Source organism: Myotis nattereri, assembly GCF_964212035.1.
Source record: "Myotis nattereri genome assembly, chromosome: X".
Classification (NCBI taxonomy): Eukaryota; Metazoa; Chordata; class Mammalia; order Chiroptera; family Vespertilionidae; genus Myotis; species Myotis nattereri.
In genome coordinates, this window is record NC_138078.1 from 105930875 (window position 1) to 105943215 (window position 12341).

Sequence of the window (12341 nt, forward strand, 5' to 3'; positions counted from 1 at the left end):
ATTACGAAGTACAAATTGGTTGTTACAGAATAGTCATGGGTATATATAGTACAGCATAGAAAATGTAGTCAATAATAGTCTAATAACTAGGTGTGGTGCTGGATGGTTTCAGGATTTATTGGGATGATTAAGTATTAAATTATATAATTTCTGGTCACTGGGGTGCATACCTAAAACTAATGTAATGATGTATATCAACTGTAATTGAAAATGAAAAATTAAATAAATAAAACAAAAATACAAAAATTATCGGGAGGCATGGACAATGACAGCAGTAGACCATTGTACATTGTCAACTGAAAGCAGTAGCTGATGGTTATAGTAATTTTCTTAAGCATCAGCCAGCCTTGTCTTCAGTCATTTCCTTCAACCTACTTCTCTGAAGTTATAGGTGAGGAGCACTGCCTTGAGCTTCCTTTCACAGTTCTCATTAATGATGGTAAAGCACTATTCTAGGATTAGAACATGCCATTTCTCATACCACCTCCCATTCTCATGCATTCCAGGGTCTTTCTCTTCTTTAGGAATTTCTGTGACTAAAGCTTCTGCTGTTGTTAACAGAGAGGCCACTCCAGCAGTGTCCAATAAAGCAGTTCTTATAGCCTTTGTTGGATCAATTATTCCTTTCCCACCAAATTCACAATCTCCAAGCATAGTATCATAACTAACTTCTGAGGAACCTTGCATAATTTTCTCAACTATCAGTGATCCCTTGACACCTGCATTCTTAGCAATAGTCATTGCAGAATTTTTGAATGCTTTATAAATAACTTCTATACCAATTTTTAAAACCTTCATTAGCTGGAATTAATGAGTCCAAGGCCAGATGCACCAAAGCAGGGCACAAGCCCTTCCAGGAACAATGCCTTCTGCAACAGCAGCTTATGTAGCATTGAGGGCACACATCTGTTATTCTTTCTTTTCATTCACTTCAACATCACTTGTCCCACCAACCTTCAGCCCAGCTACTCCATCTGAGAGTTTTACCAGACATTCAAATAGGTTTTCCCTTTTCATATTCATTAGTTGTGATATTTAACTGGTCAATGATTTCTTGAGTATGTTTTCCCCTATTTGAGCCTTGTTACCTTTTCCTTTCAAGAGCATGGCATCACCTTTGATCACAATGACCTCTCCAACTTTTCCCAAGTCATGAAACTGAACATCTTTAAGATTTCGAGTCAATCCTTCTTCTCCAAACACTGCTCCACCAATATCAATAGACATGACTTTAAGCTGGTTCTTTCTATTGTCACCCAAGCCTGGAGCTTTGACTGCTACAACGTGAAGGCCAACTCTTAGTCTATTCAAAATGAGTGTACGTAGAGCTTCTCCATCAACATCTTCAGCAATTATGACTAAGGGCTCATGGTGAGCATTGGGAGTTTCAAGAGCAGGTACAAATTGTCTGAATACTAGAAATTTTCTTTTCCCTAGATATAACATAGGCATCTTAGAATTCACTTTTTTGACTTTTTGGTGTATTAATAAAGTATGGAGAAATATAACCCACATCAAACTTCATGTCGTCAATAATTTCTAATTCATCATTCAGCGTTTTACCATCCTTTACTGTGATGACACCCTTTCTTCCAACCTTTTTCATCACATCAGAAATGATGTTGCCAATTTCTTTGTCTCTGTTTGCAGAAAGTGTAGCAATCTGAGCTATTTCTTCAGGGATTGTCACAGGTTTAGACTGCTTTTTAAGTTTAGAAATTATAGCACCAACAGCTAACATCACATCTCTCCTGATCTCCACTGGATTAGCACAGTCACTGATATTCTCAGAGCCTTCCTTGGCAAGATAGTGTGCCAGTACAGTAGTAGTGGTAGTGCCATTCCCAGCATCTTCATTTGTATTATTGGCAACAGCTTGAACAAGTTTAGCACCAATATTTTTACATTGATCTCTTAAGGCAATGGACTTTGCAAATATCACACTTTCTTTTGTTACTTTGGGACTGCCCAAACTCTGTTTAATAATAACTGTTCTTCTCTTTGGCCCTATAGCAATGGTACAGCATCAGCTAAAAGGTCTATACCTTGAAACACTGAGGCTTGGGCACCTGTGCCAAAATTTACATCTTTGACATAAGCCTGAGTGAGATGAGAAGCCAGTGCCCTGGAAACTGGCCTAATCTGACAAAGGACTTTGTGTAATCAAGGCGTTTATGTGGGGTAGCTGCAGTGCAGGTGAGCTGTGAGGCAGGCCATCAGTGGTGAGTGAGGGAACAGGATATTTATGATGCTGCAGTAGAGTTGAATTACTTAATTCTGTTCTCATCTGATATATAAAATGTTTCATATTATTAACATACTAGTGGCCCGGTGCACAAAAATTTGTGCACTCGGGGGAAGGGGGAGTGTCCCTCAGCCCAGCCTGCACTCTCACCAATCAGGGACCCCTGGAAGGATGTCCTACTGCCAGTTTACAGCAATCGGGCCTAAACTGACAGTCGGACATCCTTCTCACAATCTGGGACTGCTGGCTCCTAACCACTCACCTGCCTGTCTGCTTGCCCCTAACTTGCCACCTCCCCCCCGCCAGCCTGATCACCCCCAACTGTCCCCTGTACCAGTGCGCTCACCCCAACTACCCCCCCCCACCCGCCGGCCTGCTTGCCCCTAACTGCCCCCCCTGCTGGCCTGCTTGCCCCCAACTGCCCCCATGCTAGCCTGCTCACTACAAATGGCTCCATCTTCTATTCCATTTGTGTCCTTTCCACCCCTAAGCTAATGTCGTGTCCTTAATATGTGGTTATGAGATGTCTCTGTGACTGAGCCGGGAAACCTTTCACGTTTCTCTTTCCTTTCCTTTCATCTCAGGATAACTGAGCTCTGCGGTTTGCGTGGGACCAAAGGCTCTGGGAATACAATGCTGAGCCCTCTGAACTCATTTTATTCTTTATTGTATTATTTATTGAATTAAACATGAAAACAGAAGAAAATATACCCTTAGATATAGAATCTGAGTCATTACCCGGAGATTTCTGCGGGAGTTGACACTGAGGCATGAGACACATGTGTTTATTGGTCAGTTTCCTCAACTATGGAACAAAGGTTGATCCCGCCCCTCGGATCCTTTGGAGGCTGGATATGATGCATCCAGAGGGATTAACTGGCAGCTCTGAGAGTAAGATCAGAAGTCAACAGACACTTGTTTCCTTTACCCAGACAGTTAGAAAAACACAACTCCTTTTATCATCATAGCAGCAAGGGCCATGCCTGTGGGAGGAGGAGCAGGGAACCAGGGCTTCCCCCTTGCTCCTTCCCCGCCCTCCCTCCCTCCATCCCTGCACTGGTCCAGCTGCTATCACTATCGTGGAACCGCTCAACTCAGGCTCTGGCCCCGCCCATGTCACAGGGAGGAGCATGCGCAGTTTCTTGCAGACACAGAAGCAGCTGTGGAGTAGGGAGGTGGCGGTTATTCCCCTGAGCAGGCGCTGAAGTCCTTGTTGAAGTCTCCACTCCGAAGCCTGCGAGTCCGAGTCCTGGGAGGCTGCGCAGTGGAGGCGCCACATTCCTTTCAGTAGAAACTGAAGATTGATAGGAGCCTGCCGGCTGAGGGGAAGGACCAGGAGGTCTGCCTTGCGCCCATTCACCAATCCCCAGTCCTGCTTTGCTGATCGCAGCTCCTGAGCCCCGCGCCAGCCGGGGCTGCACACGGGGCTGGGCTCCCACGATTGCCGTGACCCGCCTGAGCCCTGCCTGGATGGCGGTTCCCACTGTCCTGCCCTGCCTACTGTATGCAAATTAGATGCCATCTTTGTTGGCGGTTAATTTGCATATTGCTCTGATTGGCTGGTGGGCGTAGCAAAGGTACAGTCAATTTGCATCTTTGTCTTTTATTAGATAGGCTAGAAGGATTAAGGTAATATTTCCCCTTTTATATTTCTATATTTAAAATTACCTTTCCTCATCAGAAAATGACCAACTTTTTGTTGGCTTCCTACTTGTTTTCACATTCCCCCCCTTATTCTTCTTGGGTTAATGATAGTCCTTTTTCACTAGCATCATCACTACTATATAATTCACAGCATAATTGTGCAAGCATATTTAATGCTAGGTTTGATTTAATATGTAATACAGTGGGGTAATACCACTAACAACTGAAGTTTCTTACTTGGCCAAGATATTTCATTTTCAATTGTTAGATTTCAACTTTGGTGAAATCATATCAATAGATGTCAGAAGGAGGACTTCCCTTTGATGTTTGATCTTCTACTTAGGGAATACCAATTAAATTGTCTTTGTATTTTGGAGGGTGTGGGGTTTGAATTAATTGAGATACATAGAGGGGAACCTAACTTCTGATAGAGCATGAATTATAAAATTGATGAGATACAAGGTTGTTCTTCATTGTGCAGTTGTTGTTGGCATTATGAAAGATTTATTGTTCTCTTATTCAGCTCTTAAATACTGCAACCATATTTCCAGCTCTCCTTTCTCTCCTTCCCTCTGCTCCAAGGATAAAGAAAATGATAATTTTTTCATTGTACATCCAATTCCTATATTAAATAAGACTAAGTGCAGGCACTGTACCAGGAATTTCTGATTTATACCTGTATTTCAATTAAAATGCTAGTGTTTAAAAACAAATTCAAGGAATGATATCATCTGCTTTGCTTATTTAAAGGATCAGTGGTAGAAGCAGTTAAGTAAATTCTACGGAGTACACTTTTGAAATAGCACATCTCTGAAGTCATAAATTGATTCAGATTCTAACCCTTTGCTGTACTCAAGCAGATGAAAATGCATCTATTATATAAATGAGAAATAGCTGTATGCAATTGAGCATGATTTTTAAACCCTTTAAAAAACACTCGCCATATTTTTTAAAAGATAAATTATGTAAAACCTCATTACAGTTCAACAGATGAACATATGCAATCAATTTTGATAGATATCACTAACTTTGAACCCCAATTAAGCAAAATGTTATTCTCCCAAAAGACTTACACTCTTCTTATTAATAGACCTTTATTATAAATATTGTATTCAATTAGCATTATATTTTTAGTTTCAAGAATAAAATAGTTGTGGACATTTGTTTTCTCTGTTGTTAAATGAGTATCTACATAGTGGTTTCAAATGTACCTCTGAGTTACCAAACCCAAAATTTTTACTCTCTGTCCTTTACAGCAGTGATTTTCAACCTTTTTCATCTCATGACACACATAAACTAATTATTTAAATTCTGTGGCACACCAAAAAACATATTTATTACTGATTTAAGAAAACTAGGTACAATATTGATTCATTCACAATAACAGCTAGTGTGTTGGCCAGGGGTCCTCAAACTACGGCTCGTGGGCCACATGCAAATACAAATATTGTATTTGTTCCCGTTTTGTTTTTTTACTTCAAAATAAGATATGAGCAGTGTGCATAGGAATTTGTTCATAGTTTTTTTTTAAACTATAGTTTGGCCCTACAACGGACTGAGGGACAGTGAACTGGCCCCCTGTTTAAAAAGTTTGGGGGCCCCTGGTGTTGGCTGTCATCAATTTTTTAAATATATTTTTATTGTTGATAGTATTACAAATATCTCCCATTGTCAATATTTTTATTATTTTTTAAAATGTATTTTATTGATTTTTTACAGAGAGGAAGGGAGAGAGATAGAGAGTTAGAAACATCGATGAGAGAGAAGCATCGATCAGCTGCCTCCTGCACACACCCCACTGGGGATGTGCCCGCAACCAAGGTACATGCCCTTGACCGGAACGTGGGACCTTTCAGTCCGCAGGCCGACGCTCTATCCACTGAGCCAAACCGGTTACGGCTGTCAATTTTTTTTTAAATGGGAAAAGAGATCAGTGCCCCTAACTAGTCAGGTATTGCATGTTTTTAAAGTTCTTATGGCACTGTTGAAAATTGCTGCACTATAGATTTCAGACAATTGCAACATTGAAAGAACAGGACTTGTGTGGACTTGAAGGTAGCTCAGAACCCTAAGGCCTCGTAGAAAAGAGAGCTGATTGTGAGCCATCCTAGAAGCTAAGGGCCTTTGCCATTGGACACAGGGCATGTCAATCCTCCCTTCCCAGCCAATGAGCTTGGAGCTTGTAAGGCCCAGGCGCGGCCCTTTGTTGACGCTCGTGCCCCCCCCCCCGCCCCCGTGGTGTGGCGAAGCCTTGGTGGGTGGGTTGGCCGTCCGCACCTGCCCATCAGAGGCCGTTAGCCAGTGGACAGCCAGTTCCTCCTCCGCCCCGCCCCTTCTCGCGGGCCCTGTCAACGGCCTCCGCTCCCGGCCGCCATCTTGGCAGTCGACACCAGAGCCGTTCGCTGCCGGAGGAGGTACTGTTCGCTGTTATGTCCGATAGTGACGATGGGAACCCGGCCCCAGGGGGCCGGGAGAGTCCCGTGCGAATGGCGGGGGCCTGGATAGGGGCAGATGGAGATCAAGATGCCCTGATCTTCAACTCCATGCCCCAGGGGGGCGGGGGGGACGCAGCCGCCGCCATGGTGGCAGCAGAAATCTCAGCGGCCATAGAGAGCCTGAGGGAGGAGGCCGGGGCAGTGGGAGACCCCGAGGGAGGTGCCCGTGAAGAGGATCCTGACATTGGCCCCGCTGAGGAGGAGGAGGAGGAGGAGGATAAAGAGGAGGAGGTGAAGGAGGAGGCGAAGGAGGAGGCGAAGGAGGAGGAGGACGAGGAGGACGAGGAGGACGAGGAGGACGAGGAGGACGAGGAGGACGAGGAGGACGAGGAGGACGAGGACGAGGAGGACGAGGAGATCGTGGTGCGACCCCACAACCTACTGCTGGACCCCACCAACCTGTTACCCTTGGCGGGCTTCCACATGATGTTCCTGGACCTGGTGCGCGGAATGCTGCGCGATCTGTCCAACAACGACCACGTCTTCCTGCGCCCCAACGCCGTTCGCAGTGTCGTTCTGCCCAGACATCACCTGCCAGGTCAGGCGGCCCAGGTCCGCGTGCTCTCGGAGCCAGATGCCTCTGGGGAGGGGGCTTCAGCTGTGCTGCCCGAGGGCCTTGGCGACAGAGCCCTAGGCTCTAGAGAGGGCTTCCTGGCCCCAGAGCCCGAGGCCAAGGTGGAGGAGGAGTCTGCGGCTGGGGAGATGGCGGAGGAAGGGAAGGAGGAGCCCACGCAGGAGGCCGAAGCCCCCCAGGGTGAGAATCTGGGGAGCGGATAGGGGATAAGGTCCGGTCGGGTCGCGAGGTGGGGGGGACGGAGGGGCGGGGGGCGGGGCACGGCGGGGGCGGGGCACGGCGGGGGCGGGGCACGGCGGGGGCGGGGCACGGCGGGGGCGGGGCACGGCGGGGGCGGGGCACGGCGGGGGCGGGGCACGGCGGGGGCGGGGCACGGCGGGGGCGGGGCACGGCGGGGGCGGGGCACGGCGGGGGCGGGGCACGGCGGGGGCGGGGCACGGCGGGGGCGGGGCACGGCGGGGGCGGGGCACGGCGGGGGCGGGGCACGGCGGGGGCGGGGCACGGCGGGGGCGGGGCACGGCGGGGGCGGGGCACGGCGGGGGCGGGCCGCCTGTGAGCAGGTGGTGGGCACAGCTGGCGCAGCGGAGGTCATGCTCACTCGGGTGGGCCGGGCCCTCAACACACTGCAGGCCCAGGAGAAGCCCAACCCCATTATGGCTTCCCCGCCCCCCGCCCCCCCCAAAAGTCCTTTGCTCTCTCCCGCCCGCCCTCCGCTGTGCCCTCTCCCACCCGCCCTCCCTCCGCTGTGCCCTCTCCCGACCGCCTCCACAAAGACAGCGGAGCTCATCAGTGCAGTTCAGGCCCACAGACCCAGGTCCGACTTCCCAGGGGCAGGGGCTCAGGAGGGAGCCGGGAGGAAGGGGGGGGAGGGGAACGGAAGGAAGGGCACCAGCAAACCGCATGCCTGGTGCTGGCTCTTGGCTGCTGAAGGTGTCAACATTCTTACAGGCTTGGTCCCCACACTTTGAGAACTGATCCCTGGACTTTGTAAAAATGAAAGATTCGGGGGGGTGAGGGGCTAATGAGCTTCACACAGAATTTGTCGCGGAGGCAAAACTATTTCCCCAAGACAGTTCTGACTAGAACATACAGAATACCCTGGCTGTTCAGATCCCTTTTTCTCCGCAAGGCCAGAAGCCACCAGCAGCACAGGTTTACTACAAAAAGGGAAGTAACGTCACCGTGCAAACAATTGAGCAGCAGAAATGTGCGGGCCACGGGGGTGTTGCCGCAACTAGCAGGAAGGTGCCCAGCTCGTCTTCTCCTAGTTACTTCCATCCTCCTGCTTCTCCTGAGGGTTTATGTGTGACCCGTTCATTATGAACTGGGATTTTCTTCTGGGAATGTCTGATCCCAAAGTCTGTCTTATTCTTCACTAAAGAAACAACCAAAGAAGGGGCCGAGGGTGCTGAAAGTAAGGAAGACAGCAAGGACTTGAACCAAAAACAGGAAGGACCTGAAATGGCTGTGGATCCTGCAGAGAGCAGAGCCAGCAAATCCAGGTATCTGTGTGTCGCTTTGAATATCACCCAACCATTCCTGGCATTTACCTGTTACTGACAGCTTTATTTTTTTTTTTTTAATTCTCCCAGTAAATTAATTTTAAAATGTTGTTTAAAATTAGTTTTGAAATTCAAATTTAACTACTTAGAATGTTAATAGACTACTCACACACCTAGTAATATAAAACACATTATGTACTGAACTATACTTCATGGCTACTCATTTGTTCTCGTGAGGTCTTCTGTCCTCTATGTGTAAAGACTAAGGAAATCGGTACATAAGGCCAATATTTGTTTAGAAAGCAGTTACTAGATGCAGCAGCTAAAGTAGCTGGGCTGTGTGGTTGGGCCTTCATTGCTTGGCCATAGAAATGCAGTCTGATTATTATACTAAGTGAAATAAGCCAGTTAGAGAAAGACAAATACCATATGATCTCACTTACATGTGGAATCTAATAAACAAAATAAACTGACAAAATAGAAGCAGAGGCATGGATACATGGAACAGACTGACAGCTGTCAGACAGGAGGGGGGTGGAAAGGACTAGATGAAAGAAGGTGAAATGATTAGCCAAAGAACATATATGCCTAACCCACAGACACAGCAAACAGGTGGGGATGGCCAGAGAGAAGTGGGGGCAGGGACTGGGTGGAGGTGGGCAAAGGGGGGTGGTAAATGGTGGCATCTGTAATCATGTCAACAACAAAAATAAAGTTTAAAAAAAGAAATTCGTCTCCTATAAGAACTAGGAGACAAGGACGACTTACAAATAGCAAAATGATAACAATTTCAAGTAGGACCACATTTAATGATTAATACCTAAACTTTTGGTTGTAGATTTTTGTATTTCATGTGACAGTCAAAAGAAAAGAAGCTTAGTCATAGTATGATTATTGTTAATCACTGAATTGATAATTAAGTCTCAAGGTTTATCTTATCTTTGACTATATTTAAATGAATAACTTTCTCTCTTTTATGGCACTTTCATAGCTGCATGTTTTATAATAGCCTCTTATATGGGTGATATGGAAACTGAGGGTCTGGGAGTGTCACTTATAGAATGAGCACAGGCTTTTAAGGTGGAGAGATTTATTTAAATACCAGTGTGGGCTCTCAAGGGAAAGAAAAGGCATTTGGGGTGCTAGGCAAGAGGGAGACAAGTTGGCATGATCACAATTGAAGCCATGGGTTATAGAAGCATCCTATACCCAAAGGTGCAGGTAACAATTAGCAGATATGTGGTCCTGCCCAAAAGTCCACAGAGACATTTGGTCTATGCCAGAAGGTCCTTGATATTTAAATTATGCTTTTCTGCAAGATTGGAGCCCTGAGCTGTCTACCTAACCCCATGTGCCATTGCAAGCGAGGCTACTGAGGCAAGAAAGGTTACTATTGGCAATAAGGCCAGAATACAATTATTGGACCAATAAAACTTTATATTTTTATGTATTAATCCTATAAATCAGAAGTGTATATAAACATTATGGGCTTTTTGAACCCAGGATGCTTCCTAAGCATGGGCGTTCTGGACAGAACCAAATATCAAGGCATTTTAGTGTGGACCAAATGTCACAATAGCTCTCTTGGACAGAATCAAATGATCTGCAAGGCAGGTTACAAGAGGGAAGCGTGGTGTTCTCTCCTCGTTGGGATATAGCGCACAAATGCAGCAGGTACACACAGGGCTATTTTCTTAGATTTAGAACGTCATTGGAGCTGGTTAATGCCTTGTAAGTGTTACTTTTCTCTCATTTCATCTTGCAGTTTGGAGAAATAGAAGATAAAGAAGAAAGAATTTCTTGTTCACTCTTCTTAGGCTTTTCATTTTCATAAATCCATGTTAATTGTATTAAACACTCATATCATTTCAAACTTCATCACCCAAAAAGTGCTATCCAATGACATCTTTTATTTCTTATAGCTATATTTGACAGCATTTGTTTTAATTAAAATAAGTTTGTTTCAATTAATAAACTGAAATGCAGGCAGAGTTCAGTTAGATAAATAATCCCAACTCATATCTCTTACCTCTTTGTTTTGAAAGGTATTACTTTCCACCATTTTGTACGCCTGCTTTAAATTATTTTATGGCAGTCCAAAATAAATTAAAAGGTCGAGTTGGAAACAATTTTTGATGTCAAGCCTTTAGAGCTGCTCTGTCTGATTTGAGATGTGCTTCACTATAAAAGGTGTCACCGCTCTCACTAATAAACTGTATACTGATTACCTGTTTAAATGATAACATATTGAATTAAAATATACTATTAAAATGAATTTTGCCAGTTTCTTTTTTGACGCAGCTACTAGAAAAGTTAAAATTACACGTGACTTGCATTATATGTCTGCTAGACAGAGGGGCTCTAGAACAGTTTCGAAGGAAACCTCATAGGTGGCCCAGCATGCCTGGAGGCCAGATGGTGCTGCTGAGCCTGGGCCCAGACATTGATTTGGAACAGTGGTTCTCATAGTTCGATCCCCAAAACAGCATCATGAGCATCACCCAGGAATTCTGGGGCTCCACCCAAGACCTACTCAATCAGAAACTCTAAGGGTAGCCCAGCAGCCTGTGTTTAGCAGGCTCTGCAGGGGATTCTGATGCAGTGCAGGCTTGAGAAGCACTAGTTCAGGCGGCCAGTTCACTGTCCCTCAGACCGTTGGATGGCCAGACTATAGTTTAAAAAAAAACTATGAACAAATTTCTATGCACACCGCACATATCTTATTTTGAAGTAAAAAAAACAAAACGGGAACAAATACAATATTTGTATTTGCATGTGGCCCACGGGCTGTAGTTTGAGGACCCCTGCACTAGTTTAAAGGTATGAGAAGCACTATTAAAGCCACAGGGGAAGAGGCTGCGACTCACCCAAGGTAGGACCTGCCTTAACTCACTGGCTTGGAACTGTTGCAGGTAAACTGAACAGGATGGCAAGGGCTGGACTGCGGAGACCAGAACTCACGGGGGCTGAGAGGTAGGGAGGCTGAGAGTGGGTGATGGCAGCAGAAAAATGCATAAGGGGGGAAAGCTGGTTCCAGAAGGATACAAACATAATACCATGTACATGAAGTCTAAAACCATGCAAACTGATCACCATACATTGATTGTGGATACAAGTATCTGGAGTAAAAAGCATGCTCATGGGAGCTGTGTACCAATGTGGCAAGTGCAACAGCATGTGTGGGAAAGATAAAACACTTCATTTAGGATGATGGTTATGTCTTGGAGAAAGAAAGGGAAGGGGATCTTGCTGAGGAGGCTTCAACAGTGGGCTTCAACTTAAGAAATGTAATGTTACATATCTAAAGCTTGGCGGCACATACATAGATGTTCATAGTATTATTCCCTATATCTTTGTGTAAGTCTGAGGTATTTCTTAATAAAAATGAGAAAAATAAAAAGAGGAAAGGGAGAGAATGTGTTTAATCTGTGGACTCTGTCTAAAGGGGGAAAAGGTGGAGTCCTATTTGACCAAAGCATCAGAGAAGGGGCAGAGAGGGCCCTTGCAGTTGAAACTAGACAGCCTCATTTTGCATTTAGTTAAGGTTTCCTAAGCGCTTTCTTGATTGCACTGATACCTTCTCTTATATTCTATGGTAGCACATCTCATATTCTAACTTATATTGTCATTCTTTAATTGAGGTGAAATTTACATAAAACTAACCATTTAAAAGTGAGCAATTCAGTGACAATCACAATTTTGTGCATCCATCAACTCTTTAGTTCCAAAATATTTTCATCACTCCGAAACCCTGTTCCCATTAGTCATTCTCCATCTCCCCGTCTCCCCATCATCCCAGCCCCTGACAACCATCAATCTGTTTTCCACCTCCATGAATTTACCTATTATTGGACATATTATATAAATAAAATCATATAGCT

The 12341-nt window shown here is 45.4% G+C and overlaps 1 protein-coding gene and 1 pseudogene across 2 annotated transcripts; one reads left to right on the forward strand and one right to left on the reverse strand.

Annotated features, from left to right (window-relative positions):
• Positions 1 to 458: 458 nt before the first annotated feature.
• On the reverse strand, positions 459 to 3017 carry LOC308511781 (60 kDa heat shock protein, mitochondrial-like; annotated as a pseudogene). The gene is made up of 2 exons: positions 2984 to 3017; positions 459 to 2153 (listed from the first exon to the last, which is right to left on the reverse strand). The product of its transcript is annotated as a 60 kDa heat shock protein, mitochondrial-like (transcript).
• Positions 3018 to 5172: 2155 nt separating this feature from the next.
• LOC308536109 (cancer/testis antigen 47A-like) lies at positions 5173 to 10727 on the forward strand. The gene is made up of 3 exons (XM_081115147.1): positions 5173 to 7138; positions 8340 to 8460; positions 10226 to 10727. Exons 1-3 carry the CDS (start codon positions 6319 to 6321, stop codon positions 10236 to 10238), a joined length of 954 nt encoding a protein of 317 aa, XP_080971273.1. The 5' UTR covers positions 5173 to 6318; the 3' UTR covers positions 10239 to 10727.
• The last annotated feature ends 1614 nt before the right edge of the window (positions 10728 to 12341 follow it).